Consider the following 16,170-nt stretch of genomic DNA (forward strand, 5'->3'; position numbering starts at 1 on the left):
TGCCCAATCCCGCGGCGGCACCTCTCAACGCTGCGTGCAAAGAAGGAAAAGAGGAAAAGAAAAGAAAAGACTGTGGCGGATTGTTTGCTCTCTGTTAAATGCCGATCTGCTACGCGCCTCACCTATGCCACACTTCTCCCTTTTCCGTCTCTGCACGTAGAGACCCTTCTCCTTTCAAGGTTGCACGCGGAGAGAGAGGGAAAAAAAAAAAAGAAAGCTGTCGTGGAGAGTTCTCCTTTCTCGGTGCAGAGTTTAGCAGTGTAGACGCAGTCGTTGCCATCGTCTTTAAGGTGCAGAGAGGGAAATCGCTTTGCACCGCGGCACCGCTTCTTGGTCATGTGATCCGCTGAGTGCTTCCTCAATCCTCTCCGCTGGCTGTGTCATGGCCGGGCTAGACTGCACCTGCTAGCGCTTGTTTCCTTGCGGCCTTCTCAGCCGTTGCGAATACAATGGGAGAGTTTCTGAGTATGTTTCGCCACCCGTCGGCGGTAGGGGCGCAGCGACCCTGCCATTGCATCTTCTGCACCACGCACACGGCACAAGGGAGATTGTCGAAGTGAAACCGTGGAATAAGGGTTCTCGATGATGAGGGGGAGGGTTATTACTCAAGAAGTCGGGGGTAGAGGGATGATCTTTCCTTTAAAAAAAAAAAAACAAATTTGTGTTATCAGACAGCTCGACGCATAATTTAGGTGTGCATGTGCTCATCGATAATACAAGCTGAAGCTCAGTAAAAATGCGGAAAATTGGCTAACGAGGTATAATGCATGAAGCATAAAGCATTGGCAACGATCAGAGAGAGGTAGAGAGATAAACAACACTGCAATTGTTCTGCAAGCAGCGAGCACCAAACACCTTTGGCACTTGCTCTCGTTGGACAACGAGGCCACTATTAAAGGTCGCTTACAGAAATGACGAGCACACCTTCCCTTTGCTAGCTATTTTCTATTTCTTTATTTTTACAAATTCATTTGTAGTGGTTTTCAGGGCTAAAAGCTGCAGACTGCTGCTTGACAGATCTTTCCAACATGTACCTGACTTGTATCTCTAACGGTTAAAAATGTAAGTTAAAAAAAAGTTGACTTTTGCTGCTGAATAACCCCTTCGGACGACATGCCCTGAAGGAGTGGCATGCAATGTCTAGGTGTTAACATCACCTGTAAACATTTATTGCGGAGACCCCGAGCTCTTTTGTGTTTCTTCGTACTGCAAGCCACATCCATGAATAATGTGAAGAATGCAGCTGTTCACGCTTGCAAGCCACTAGCTTTCGAACTAAAATCTCTAGTGCAAATTATTTCTGAGCTGTACTTCGAGTTCGTGGAAGAACATGTTTAGGAAGAGAAACTGACATCCCAACTTTTCGGCAAGTAAACCGCCTTTTTTTTTTTTAATTCTCTTGTGGCTCTATAAACAGGTTGTTGCCGATTTCTCTTTCCCTCTAGTGAGACTTGCTTTATTCTAGTATTTGCTCATCGCGGCTGCATTTTGTTCAGAGCTTTTTCAGTGTTCAGTCTGCAGTGATTTTTCGACTCTGGAAGACAGTCGTACAACCTTCAGTACGAGCAGTAAGTATGAATATATATTAGATGCGTGATGGTGTATTGTTGTGTTCCATATTGCAAGTCCTGTTCAAGGAAAACACCCGGTGTTTCTTTTTACCGATTCCCAAGCAATGCTGAACTATGCGCTAAATGGCAAAAGAATATTGCAAGAGAGAACCTCATCATCAGCGACAAGTCTGCATCAACTGTCGTATGCAGCAGACACTTTTGCGATGTAGACTATGTGCCTGCGTGCCACATCAGAAAACTTCTTCCCGATTCTGCGCCCACTCTGTTTGAAGACTATCCTTCCGACATGAGACCAAGTGCAAAGAAGTCCCGCAAAGATCCTGCTTCACGAGCTTCGCCCCTGCGCCAAACATCAAGGAAGCGAAAAGCGAAGATCAACGAACCAGACCTGGATGTTGCGAATTCACGAAGTGCTTTCACTGAACAAGAAGCAGTAAGTGTTTGTACGCAAACAATGAACAGCAATGCTCATCGGGCGGGTCGATACCTGGCTACAATAGGAAGATTACGCTCCCAAGTGTCTTACCATCGTTCGAAATGTGAGAAAGTGCAGCAGTTGTTGAAAAAAGAGGAAAAGGTGTCCGCATATTATCACGAAAACAAGCACCATGCGTGTGTTGAGAAAATCGCAACAGATGCACAGAAAGGAGAGAAAAAGGCTGTGTTTCTTTTGCATCAAATAGAATGTTACAAAGATAATCATTCAGCGTACCCAGAAGAAGTTGTTAGGGAGTGTGTGATATGGCGCTTTCTGTCCCCAAGAGGCTATGATTACGCTCGCTTTTCGGGGATTCTGACACTGCCAGCAAAGTGCTCTCTTCAGAGGTATATAGGTCCAAGCCCAACATCATCGGGTATGAGCAATGCTATGAAGGAGCGTCAGGTTCACGAGGCCTTGCTACTCAGCAGTAAACAACATATGGCCTCATTAATAATAGATGAAGCTAGCATAAAACAAAAGTGCATCTATGGTAGGAAGGCTGATGCAGTCTTTGGCCTCAAGGACAAGCCAGGGAGCGAAAGAAGCCCTTGCGAACAGAGTCATCTGCTTTGTGCTGCAGGGTACCACTAGCCAGTACAAGATTCCATGCTCGTACTACTTCATGAAACAACTGAACAGTGGAGACCTTTTTGCATGGATGAAGGAGGTCATTGCTGCTGTGGAATAATGTGGCTTTATCATCATTCGCATTGTCACAGACAACTATTCAGGAAACGTGACGATGTTTAAGCACATGAGTTACGGCAACCTCAACACAGTTGTACGTCATCCGCACGACGCCAACAGCGTTATCCTTCTGAGTTTTGACCCATGGCACTTGCTCAAAAAGGTTAGAAACCAGTTCCTCGAACGTGAACTTACAGATGGCACAGGAGTGATTAGTGGCGCGTTTGTTCAGAAATTATACGAGCATCAAGAGCACAAGGCTGTGAAGCTGGCGCAAAATTTGACGAGGAAACATGTCTACTCTTCCAATTTGGAAAAAATGATTATGCTGCGAGCAGTTCAACTTTTCGCCTCTCAAGTGTCTGCAGCCGTAGAGCACCTTCAGCAAAATTTCACGGGTGCTGCCAGAGATTTCAAGGCAGCAAGTTCAACCGTTTTCTTCATGAAGTCCATGAAGAAATGGTTTGACATTTATGACACTTCATTCAATGGAAGGGGACACAAAGCTCCCACTTTTAGGAGCAATGACAATCGTCTACTGTGGCTGAAGGTTGAGTTTATCTCATATGTGGAAAAAATACAGAAGAGTTCCATCGGATCAGTGAGTACTGGCTTTACCAATGAGACGTACGAAGCCTTGCTTTTTACAACAAGGTCGACGGCGGAAACAACACAATTCCTCCTGGAGCAAGGCGTCAGTTATGTCCTGAGAAAGAAATTGAACAGTGACCTCATTGAAGCAATCTTCGTAAGGGTGCAGTCAATGTGTGGCGAAAATTACATGCTAAATGCTTGAGCCGTCACCGCTGCTCTGGACCACATAGTTAAGTTCCACATGCCAAGACCAAAATAAATCAAGTTATTAAATGTGGAAGTTGAGGAAGAGGCTGCGATGATATCGAGTATACTTGATAAAGACCTGTGGTCTTTGTTGGAGTACGAGGCTTGTCCACCTCCATCTGCCACCTTCTCCGGCTTAGCACATCTTGGCGGTTACATCGCCAAGCTTATTACAGACATCGGATGCAACTCTTGCGCTGCGCTGCTGATGACCAACAACAAGCAGCATCAGCTGTACAAGCTGCTGCGCGCACAAGAGAGGGGCGAATTATACTACCCGAGGCCTGAGTTTCTAGCTCTTTTGGACAAGATAGTGGTCTTTTTTGATAAAGCCTGTGAACACCTGCCACGCAGAAATGTGCTAGACGTTTTGCAAACAGCAGTCCAGCCCTACTTTCAACGCGCTTCCATCTTGTGCTGCCTTGAAAGCGCTGACGACAGGCACTCCGGACGATCCGCAGATCTCATAGCCGAAAAATTTCGAAGAAATCTCCTCGTAAACCACACAAACAACTGACTGATGCAAACGACAAGCCTTCCACCTACACACACAAGCCGAGTAGGAAGCATTTTAGGCTGTGAACAAGACATTTGTGAAGTCCAGCAAAGTTTTTCACTTTGTTCAACTATTGCCAGTGCTTATGAGCGATAAATATTTATTTTCAGATCTCAAAATGTCTACAGGTTTGATGGCGGAGAGCTGTACTTCGGACCTTTAAATTTACGCATTTTTCTATAAACTTAAGCTCGATGCACCTAGAGCAAATAAGAAGTCAAAACAAAACATTTCTGTGCCTTCAACAATTAGGCAACTTGTTCTTCAATGCGTGGTGAGTGGAGAAGCGGGCTCGAACTCATGTGTTCGCACGCTGTACGGTGCGCCGGAAGATGGCAGGGTCGCAGCGCCCCCCTCAAACGAGTGGCGAGAGGCATGTGCGACATCCGTTGCGAAGGCCGTAAGAAGGGAGCGCGCAGGTGCAGTCTAGCCTGGCTGTGGCTGTGTGAGGAGGACGGCTCTCTCTGCCGCGCGTGACGTAGCTGTAAGGTCGGCGCAGTAGTTTTGAAAGAGCCACGCCGATTGAGCGTCAAACTCCACAGAATACGATATACTTAACACACTACGGTCAATTTTTTTTTTCAGAGACTATTTGAAAGACTAATTTAGTTCGGTATATCCATTTACCAGTCAATTTTACTTCGTTACAATGAGGTTTGAAATTCGTGGTTCTCAATGGAGCTTTTAAGGGAATTTTGTTTACTTTGCTATATCCATTATTTAGTTATATCCCATTACATTATAACGAGGTTTGAGTGAATGTTGTGTGTCTTAATAAATTTTATTTGACTTTGTACATTGGCTCTCTGGATTACATAGCAGTTCTAGAAAGGTATGAAAGTGACTAGGTGATAGGTCTTCAAGGTTGCTTGTCTCTTGTTTGTGTTTATAATTTTTGCAGTAATGTACCAGCAAGCATGAATACTATGTGGCGATGTCGGTAAACGTACTCGGAACGACCGTAAGTGCTTAAAAAATTGATAATCTAAAAATAACTTGGGGAATTTATGCACATAAACATAAGAGGTTTTTCTTTTATGCATTATCAAAGATAACGAGGCTAGTGTTGCTTTATTGAGGCTTGGTATACCTGTGGAATTTACTTGATATGAAGAACATTGAAGTGTTCGACTGATATTCTATGTTTTCCCTATGTCCACATCTGTTGGGAACTTGCAGTGTTGCAATACATATATGGCACTTTCCTGTTTGCCTTTTCACTTGCTTTAGTTTGCATAACTGCTACACTGTTGCTGCTTATAAAAGGCATTGCTTAATTAGAAGTGACTTCCTTTTCTTTCTTTTCTACATTCATGACAGCGTGCCTTGAAGTACAAGGTTGCCACGAGCTTCGATAGCAAGGAGTACTACAAGCATTGCCGGCCAGACAGCCTTGTAGAGCATGACACTTTTTCCCCCGATGTCATTTCTATCACATCTGATGACTGGCCTCAGGAAGGGGACAGCACTGAGGAGCGAGAAATAGGTATTTTCCAGTATGACTTTCCCATCGTGTGCTCGAGATTTCAGTAGCTGGTGAATGCTATTATTTACTCTTTAGCTATTGCCACTAGCATCTGGTTCATGGCTTGTGGGTTGTAAGAGGGTGATATTTATTTTGGGTGATAGTAACATTATTTGGTTCACAGTCTCGCTGTCGGTGAAGAAATTACATAATACACAATACTGCACATATGTGATGGTATTTCTTCACTCACTTTGGTGGCTTCAAAAGAGGGGCATCATGCATGACAAATGCATGCATCCAGTTGACCCATATCACAGCATGCGCCCTCGAGATGCTTTGAGCAAAGGAGCAATCTTTGTTAATGCTGATTTTCATTTTATTAGGATACATTTGCTGTTGGCTGAGTCTTTTATGGGAATATATGTATAGGCACCCAACTGTGCCACAGTGTAGTTGGGTGTCTACATAGTTTCTATGGTCACATTATTGCCATGAAATGATAACAGGCTCCTCTGATATGTGTTAAATCTTATACAGGCAGTGATGCTTGAAAGCTTAATAACTCTTTCGTTACCGCGCGGAAGTGGTTATCTTTCATATGTCTCGGGAAGATTGTTTTTGCCAGTTTGAAAAGAACTAAAGCACGCGTTTCGGCATACCAAATTTTACACAATGAAATGCTCTTTCCAAAAAATATATGTTCTAGAGCAACAAAATATTTTGGAATGAATAAAAATGTGAGAAGTGTGTGATTTTTATTGCCAAACTGTACAATAAAAACACTATAAATGCAAAAATATTCAGAACAAAGAAAATTCATAGTATGCCTTTTGAAGATAAATGACCCTGAAACAGTATAAAAAATAATAAATTTTGTGCAAAATGTTCCAAGTAGACAAAAACAAAACAAAACCGAGGTGCTGCTTTGTTGCTCATCTCTTGTGGCGAAGCATTGTTTGGTTTTTCGTGAGACACAAGTGAACTCGTACACTTTTCTCAGTGATTTTTTTTTTTTTTACAATAAGAGCCTCCAGGTCTTCTAATACAGATGGATGCCTGTGATATGAATAATCCTTTTATAAATGAAATGTCCAATGAACTTCGTTATTTCGTCTAGTGTCACCTCTTTCGATGAGCCAGCTTACTCTGCATAGGTTTGCATATGCATCCATATGAATATGCATCCAAGCATATTTCTTAGCATTCTACACACCATCATATTAAAAAAACAATGATATCGCGTGCAGTTCTAAAACGTCTCGCACTGCTCCGTAGTCACGTCTAAGATATGGTCCGGTGGCCCTGTGGTCGTTAAAAGAAGATCTGCAGCCTGTGCCAGCACACCGCTCCCTAGCGAAGTGTAGACCTCGTAAGTAACCAGAGTAGCTATAAGATTGTGCACAAAGGTTGGCAGCTACGCATTTGCGGCGGAGGAGACAACTTGAGGCTGTAAACAAAACAAACTCATGAATGGCTGCGGATGTCTCAGGCTGACTCAAAACGTCGCCATGAAACTTGACGCTGACGATGCTGTCAACCTCAAACTCTAAGCTTTTCCTCACTCAATTCAGGTGCGGTTGCAAGACAGTTTCGAGCGGCGTGTGTGTTTTTCAGCGCCAGTGCACACTATGTGCATGTGACCCTGACACCGTAGCAGCGACTAGTGACGCTAGATGCGACCCTGTGTCTGATATAACGATCCGCATCAATAGACCTACTGTGCAAGTGCTACTTGTGCCAATAAACCCTGTTTCACTACAAGCAAAACCAAAGCTGCTGGAAACTGGCTGAGAAGGCCACCTCGACACCTTCAACATGCGGCAGACCTTCGGAAATATTTTTTGTAAAATAAATGTTCCCTGATTCCTAGCAACCACTCTCTCTTGAATAGCTGGCATAAATTTCTGAGCAATTATTACTGCTCAACACTGTCATTCGATATTTGACTTGCAAAGGTTCTTTTCATTACATAACTTCGATGATACAGTAGCATAATCACAAGGGGCACGAGTTCGCCACCCTAGTGCAGATTTCCAACACGCGCACATCGGTTGGTACAAAGGTCTGCCAAAAATCACCATGTTGACAAAACGAGCAAATTCAAATTGATTCTGAAAGTTGAGTGGCTGGAGCAACTACCAGAAAGTGCTGGGTGCACAAGAAACAAATTTAACATGCCAAAATCGGCAATTCAACCCATCGATCGCCGGTGATTGATTTGAATAGGCGTGGTAACGAAAGAGTTAACCCTTCGTTGGTCATTGGGACATACCATATAGTATATCCGACTTGCAACCACTAGCAAGAACTGCCTCAAGGGCTCGGAGGAACATACATAGGCCGACAAAAGTAGTCCATTGCATAGAGCATACAGTACCTGTAATTTTCAGTTTCTATCTGAAGTGGAATGTGGCACTAGTAGATACAGGTGCTTTCCTTGTTGCCCTGTTTTTTCACAGTGGTCACTCATCATGTGCTTGGGTTTGGTTGCTCATTCGCCATAAATAAGATGTCCAGCAAGTGCAAAATTTACGTGCACTCCTAAATGCCCTTGAAAACATTGTAGGCAGGTTCAATATCATATTTAGCCATTGTTTTTAAGTACCTGCAAATATGCTCAATGTAGTGCTGAAGAATTGGCTTCACAAGCCCTTTTCACATTTGTTTTTTATGTGTAAACATTTTCAAAAACATTTCACGACGATTCTGATTCATATATTATGGTTCTATATGACATTGAAACAATGAAACAAGGTGACAAGGCATGCTTCATAAGTGTTGTCGCACGAGCATTTTACACGACGTCAGAGCTCTGCCCATGCACCTGCCTTACATGCAAATGGTGCTGGTGGTGCTTGACAGTGTCACAGGCATGTGGAGTTTCAAAATTGCCCCTTTGTTTTACATGTTCTGACTTCTTTAACAAATATCCATAGTCATTTAAGAGACTGAAAAGATGAAGCCCGTAATGGACAAACGGACAACATTTGTCCCACCATTGCTTATGGCCTCAAGTGATCAGTGGGACAGGTGTTGTTCCACATATTTTTCAGGTAATATTTTAGTAAAATAAATAACAAATATTTATGGGCCTCCACATGTGGCTCGTTTCACTTGTGAAAAGTGAAAGCAGAGACAATCAAGTAGATTTCTTGCTCCTGACAAAAGGTTTAAAATTAAGTAATAATAGTGATCTCGCCACACTGTGGGACTTGCTACCAGGTTCCTCTTTGAAGGTTGCTGTTCATACGGCATCTCAGAATCTTGGCTCGTCAAAGGAACTTGTATGTTTCTTTTCCTTTTCTTTTGCACATTTTCTTTTTTGTTTCTTAGCTTCAGTTTTCTCCCTCTGTTATATTCTTCTTTTTTCATTCATGCTTTTCTAAACACGCCAAACAGTTAACTTATTAGCTTTTGTTCAGATGTCTTGTAGTCCTTTGACTTAATATGTTGTTCATTAGTAGCGCAGTCTTACGGTTGCTCACTTTTGAGCAGCTCATTCACTTTGTTACCTTCAAGTTTCCATAAAGTTTGGTGTGTTGAATTTTCAATTAGTCAGTACATGCTGTTTTCTCACACACCTTCATGTTATTGTGGATGCCTTTAGGCATAATATATGAACTTATATTCCCAAATATTTTCTATTTTTGTCTTTGTTAAAAGGGCTGAAATGTCATATTTGATAAATTATTCATTGCATGTTAAATATTTCAAGTTGGCAAAGCTGTGCACATTCGTTCTGTAGAAAATTTGTATTTAAATTTTAATATTTTACACTTGCACCATGTAGCAGTCTGGCACCACTCTTGGGTGACGAAACACTGTGCTCTATGTGGTCAGTGTATGGCATCTAAAGGAGCGCTGTCGTCATGTACATGGTTTTGTGTTGTGGCAGTCTGCCTGAGTACCCACAGCAATAGGCATGCATCTTCATGATAGAGTTGCTGATGGTTTCACAGTGTTTGAGAGCCCCCAATGCTGTGGTTGCCTCACATTTCTTGATGTCTCACAATTCATGCGAAATCGCTGTCGCTATCAGCAGTAGGGGTTTATGCAATTGTAAGCACAAATTTCCAGCTCACTTTTAATCTGTTAGTATTATGAATATTACACGGGGAATAACTGTAGGAGTTTGTGTGAAGCTTTTAAGTAACACTAGCACTCTTTAACGGGCGATGACGGCCTTAAAATAGCACAAAATTGTAAAAAGTGCTGACTTTCAGAAATTGCAATTTGAGGTATTTATTGTCGGAATTCTGTTTTACAAAAATTTTATATTATGGCAAAATACCATTTATTTTTGTTAAAAGCTTAATATATCAAATTACAAATGTATTTGAAACTGAGAACATAATAATTTTTTGGCATTGTTATTTTTGTGAAGTGAATGTGTCTTACAGAAGTTCTGACCAAATTTCTGTGAAGATATCTAAACAAACTTGGTACCATTATATTGCGCAGCACTTGAAATAAAGGCTAAAGCTCTTCTTTTTCTTACAACCTTGATAGAATTGTAAATATATGACAAATACCAGCTAATTACTAGAAGCTCATTTTTACCTTTCGAGTTTAAAAACTATTTCTGACGAAAGAAATAACTGTTTTGACATCTAGTTTGCTTTAGCCTGTGGGATGAACCTTTTAGAGAAAAAATGCAGTTTAGAAAACTAACTTTCTTTATTGCGAGTAACCATAATGACCCATCAGAAATTACCTAATTATAATGTGGAAATTTGTCATCACTTTTTTGCTAAATGAGATATTTGAGATCTGTTGGCAGATTTGAAATCTCCATTCAATGGTACACATGCATGGTAATTTTTATGACAGTAGGACAGTAAATAACGACGTTTTTTTTTTTTTAAGGGAGAGAAAACTGCAGTTGTTAATCTTGCAGAGAATAGGTTCTGCTTACTACTTCACAACCGTTTTGGTGATGCATTTTTGCGATGCCCAGGTTTTCAAGGCCTGCGCACTAGACTGCAGGCAAATCGCAGTGTCAGTGGTGAACAGGACGAGGACAGTGAAAGCCAGGACCCTACGTTGGACGCTTCAGAGCAGGAAGGTGCTGCTCGTAAAGATGAATCACCAGACAACCAGAGCGTGCTTCGCCTTTTAGAAAAGGGTGAAAAGGTTTGTGGAATTGTATTATTTTGTGTACATTAGTAATCAAGAACAGTATTGTAATGATATAAGAGAGAAACCTGGATATATTGGAGGGGGAAATTTGACCTTCAAGCTGGTGTTTAAATCATTTCCCAGTTTTCATACCCAACCAGACAGACATCTGTCGAATGTTTACATTCATGGTTACATTCACATGACATGCCCATGCCAGGTCATGCACGCAAGCAGGGTTGTGTTGTTGGAGGGGGAAATTTGCAGTGCCTCTCATTTGTTTTGTTTAGAATAGTTGTTTAGAACACAAGGCCTGATTTTTTTCTCTCACATTTATGTTCTCTATAACTTTTTTTTGTTTAGAATGTAGTGGTTGAAAAGAGTTAGAAGGTTCACTGTTACAATTTATATAAATTGTTGTCTCATATCCACAGGCCAGAAAAGTAAGTATGCCCTACCTACTCACTCACTAAATATATAGTCAATTTAGTTTGAGTTAGACTTAGCAAAATCATTCTCAGCCTAGCCTGCTCGAATTAGGCTGCAACCCAACCCGTTAAGCTCACATTTCAATTTACCAAGCAAAGCCTCGGTAATGCTGCCAAAATGCATTTGGCATTATTAGCAATTCTTTACTTGGTAAATTGAGAGGTCAACTGCAGTCTCAGGATTATGCAAAACTCTTTTCCCTCAAGTGTGTGGCTCAAAGATAAGTCTTTCAAAAATCTATATTTGGCTTGCACGTTGTTTGGAATATTAGCATGCGTAAGCCCTTAGCTGTTCACTTGCCAACATGAAATTTATTGTGATATAGCATTCTAATGGGACACCTACTGGGTGGCAGTCAACTCAACTATACATCTAACTGAGCTAGTGTTGTTAAGGCTGAATGAGAGAAAAAAAAAAAGTTCTTTTAACGAGTACCTTCAGTAACTTCCTGATTGTAAGTTATTTATTAGAAGAGAAATTTAAGGTGAAAGTTTCATTTTGGAATGTTATGCTGAAACCCACAACGTCTGAATGTCAGCATAACATGACTAGACAGAAGATCAAAAGAAGATGGAAACTTAAAGTGATTAGAAATACTCTAAACCTCGATATAACGAATCTGGGTATAACGAAATATTGGTTATAACAAAGTAAATGAAAAATGGCCTCGCAATATGTTTAGTGTTAAGAATAAACCTTTATAACAAATTTGTGGATATAACAAACTTATTTTCAAATAGTAGTTCAACAGAAAACATTGCTGGATTTGTCTTCAATTTGGCAGGAAGAATTTTCATTTTTTTTTTCATTTTTGCCACATTGTTGGAATAAAATTTGCTAAAATTAGCCATGTTACATCTCTCTTTCTCCATTATAACATAATGTAGTTCATTATTACTGATCAAGAATTGTGTAGGCCCCGACAGACTTTTGCAAAGCCTTTGTCATCGCAGCTAGCTGGTGTGGACACTTCAAGGCAGCGGCATCTGTATTTACTATCTGCGCATCTTCTGCCTTATCGAACATTTTCTTGCATCAATAGTGGAACTCTTGGTATTATGAGAGGTACTACTGTAAAATGCCAAGCAAGCACCCCCCCCCCCCCCTTACACTGAAGGCTGATTCCACAAGAATTGCGGGGGGGGGCTCTCAAATAAAAGATGGTGACGGAAGAGCCATTAAGAGTAAATAATGCGCCCCTGTGCTACTAATGAACTGTTTCATTGAATATGCATGCGTTCACTGTTTTTGTTCCTAGTGCATAAAAGCAGTGAATGAAATGGGGAAAATGGTGGGAGGGAGAAGAGACCGCACATTTGAAATCTTCTGAAGAAGGGGGAGGGGGTTTGGTACTAGCTCAACATTTTAATTGTAGCATACTAAAACATGTGAAATCACTTTGTCTGTTTAATGTTCCTTTCAAGTAGCTATTTACTTAGTAGCATTGTATATTGTTTTTTGTTCTGTTATGTATGAGTTAGGTTCTGGGAAGTTGGCTTATAACTGAATATGAAGGTCCGCTTGTGGCAGAGTCTTCTTATGCCTAAATTCCCACCTATGTGTCTTAAGTGGGACTGATGAAGCATGACTATAAACACCTTTCATGGTTCTGTGTGAAAAAGTTTGGCCATATAATCACTGTAATACTAAGGGAAGAAAGTGTACCTTTTTAGTTTCTCAGTCTGTAGCTTCACAACATTGAAAAGTATGAGATTTAAAATCTGCCCATCTGTCAACTCCATGAGTTTGTTTCTTTGGCCCTTGAAATAAATAGCTGCAGGTGAATATGGCCAGCTTTAGTCTCAAGCAAATCTTCAACAAGATAGGTTACTTTGGTCAGGGAAACATCTGGTTATCCCAGCAGCATCTTCATTTTTCATGCTATGTCTAGAGGGGAAGAGCATAGTCAGGTGCAGGATAATAAGGTCAATGCTTAAGATGGTGATTCTGCAACTCTTCCGTCTGGAAAATAAACTCACGTATGCCGTTACTGAAGCTGCTGTATGTTTCAACTTAACATTTTTATTTACATCTGTATTCATAAACAGCGGTGGTTGGGCGCAGAGTTTTTCACAAAGATTATTGGAAGCACCGCTAATGCTAATGTCTACTGGAACTTTTGATGTGGAAGCACAGTGAGTGTTAGTGTGCTAACATGGATTTGCATAAACTTTTCCTTCTAGCATCAGACAATTTTGCAACTTGGCTAGTCGCTCAATTTCAGCAAAAGATGGCAGGCAGCGCAGATAGATACAATAATTTACAGTGATTATGCATGTGCACAGAGACCGACTGCCTGAACATGCTTATAAAACTACTACTACTAATATAAAATTCCCTGGTTATAGTGAATGCTACTGTCACAAGAACGTCTCAACTCATGAGTGCAAAGACTTGACAAAACCATATGTGCTAACCATTCTTCCTAACAATCACAGCGCCGGAGTTTTCTTCAGTAACTCTGCAGTGGTACGCAAATTTGGTGTTGGAGTTTCTCATGTAGGCCAACTCTTATTCCAGATCACTCACATGTTCCGGTGTGCACGGGTGCAAGGCCTTGATACATGTGAAGGCCTATTGCTGTTTGGGAAAGAGCACTTTTATGTTGTGGATGGCTTCACATTATTGAAGACCAGAGAAATTCGAGACATCGACTCACTGCCAGCCAAGTAAGGGGCACTTTCAAGCGCATCCTTGCTGAAGAATAGGCTCGTACTTCTTTCAGCAGACCGATTCCATGATGCACTTTACTATTGTGCAGCAAAGCATCCCAACATTTTTTTTTCTTTTTGTCGTAAATAAGCTTATCAGAGCTGTATCATTTTATGTTTTGATGGGATAGGTTCAAATATGTATTTAACTTTATGTACTGTAAGATGTGCTTGAGATGTTGGTAATTATATGTACGCATGTAGATTCAAATGATTTAGTTACAAAACTTGCAAATTGTATTAAAAATTAGTGCCATGTTTCAGAATTATTTAAAATTTACAATGCACACCGTGAAAAAGAATTTTTGTTCCAGTTTGTGCCAAAGCTATCGCACAACAAACTTCAAGATGTAACTTTTGTCACATTTCAAAAATAAGAGATGTTAGTAATTATATGTACACATGTAGATTCAAATAATTTAGTTATAAAACTTGCAAATTGTAATAAAAATTAGTGCCATGGTCTAGAATTAGTTAAAATTTACAATTCACACCGTAAAAAAGAATTTTTGTTCCAGTTTTTGCCAAAGCTATTGCACAACAAACTTCAATATGTAAATTTTTGTCATATTTCAAAAATAAGCATACAGTAGTTTATTGAGATAATTACTGGCACATATTTTACAGTCCACAAAAGTTCATCTTTCTAACAAAGAGAAAAAAACGACTGGCAGTGGTAATCGTAGTATGTATAAGCAGGTAGTGCTTCTCCAAGACATGGAAGTTATTACAGTTAGGTTATTAAAAAGGAGTAACAAGTACTATCAGCGTCAAATGAAACCCGAACAGCAGCAAGCCTTCGCAATGGTATAGTGTGCGCTGTCTACTCATCACCATGGAAAGGCACGCATATACAGTGAACTCCCTACTCTGTTAAGAAGAATTGTTGGTTAAGACGAACGACTCAGGAATGTTTGTTTGGTTTCCCATAGACTCAATGCAAAAAATATATCTATCTGCTTAAGACGAACCACGTAACATGCCTCTTCTGTTAAGGCAACTCTTACAGAAACTGATGACGAGAATTCTGCTCAACGAACATTAGTATTTATGGGGGCATTCAGGTGAACAAGAGAAAGCAAAAAAAAAAAACCAACCTTCTGACGCAAAGACTCATAGCAAGTCTAAAGCAAAATGCTACGTGGAGGGAGAAAGCGAGATAAGTAGAAAAGAAAGGTCAGTGCATAAAGCTAGTATCTCCCTCGCCCCTTGCCTGTAGGTGAAGAAAGGGCCAGATTCAGCAGCAAAGAAAGCAACAAAAAGCATTTATTCTTTTGTATTTCCCTCGCATTTTTCAGTTTCCCAACAGGAGTATAGTGGAGAACGGAAGAATAAGAGCTTCACTAGAGGGGAAAATAAAAGGAGAGGGTTGCGAAAAAAAAAGCCAAATGAAAGAAAATGAAAACAGAAACAAAGATTGGGTATTATAATCGCATGAAACTGAAAGTACATATGCGGCACAAGCACTCCCATCTGAGAAGTCAGGTGCATTGTCATTGGCGTCTCACAATGGCACCTGAGCACATGTGATCAGTTTCTGTTGTTTTGCACAGGGCCTGTGTGCATTGTATCTGTTCACAGTGAAATGCAGCAAATTATGATGCGCCACTTTCGTTATAAAAGTGCGCGACAAAGGAAGGTAATTTCGCACACTAAATATATTTGTGTCGTGTCTTTTTTTGTGTGCCCGAGGCTTGTGAGCGGAAGTAGCCTAAACGGAGACCGTCAGCTGCACCTTGTTCAGGAAAAGTTAGCGCAGCCTGACAATAAGAGAATATCCAAATCCCAATGAAAAGCTTGTAGACTTTCATAAGCAGCTTGGCATACATTGGCTTTGTCAAGGTAACAGTACGCAATGGGGGCTTATCCAAAAGTGATAGCAAAGCCAGTAAGACAGCTCTCAGAAGGTGAACAGCCAGAAGAATGAATTTTTCATTAAAAAAAAATTGAGCTTGTCACTTTCTTCTTATGTTTATCTAATCTTGAAAACAGGGTCGTGCTGCAGTTTTGTTGTTAAAATGTGGTAGCAATTTATTCATGAGCCTATTTATTATGAACACGGGAAATTGAGTACATGTTAGATTAGTGTAAGTACTCTACTTGAAAGCATGGTTTTTATCAAGGTGGGCCAAATAAATGCTTTTTCTTGTTCCTTTCCTGCCCATTGTAAATATACTCCATTCAGTGTTTTCAGAGAGAGAGAGAGGAAACTTTATTAGAACTTGGCCGGCAGCTTGGTCTTGGTG

At 40.7% G+C, this 16,170-nt stretch overlaps 1 protein-coding gene across 2 annotated transcripts in view; it reads left to right on the forward strand.

Moving 5' to 3' along the window:
* The window catches only part of bchs (WD repeat and FYVE domain containing 3 bchs), a 227,185-nt gene that overhangs the window by 139,937 nt on the left and 71,078 nt on the right, over nucleotides 1-16,170 (forward strand). For both annotated transcript variants that reach the window (XM_037413472.2, XM_037413474.2), the window contains exons 47-49: nucleotides 5,459-5,624; nucleotides 10,564-10,739; nucleotides 13,734-13,882. In XM_037413472.2, the coding sequence (XP_037269369.2) occupies nucleotides 5,459-5,624; nucleotides 10,564-10,739; nucleotides 13,734-13,882 (491 nt within the window). The remainder of the gene's footprint in view (nucleotides 1-5,458; nucleotides 5,625-10,563; nucleotides 10,740-13,733; nucleotides 13,883-16,170) is intronic.

Source organism: Rhipicephalus microplus, chromosome X (genome assembly GCF_043290135.1).
Source record: "Rhipicephalus microplus isolate Deutch F79 chromosome X, USDA_Rmic, whole genome shotgun sequence".
NCBI lineage: Eukaryota > Metazoa > Arthropoda > Arachnida > Ixodida > Ixodidae > Rhipicephalus > Rhipicephalus microplus.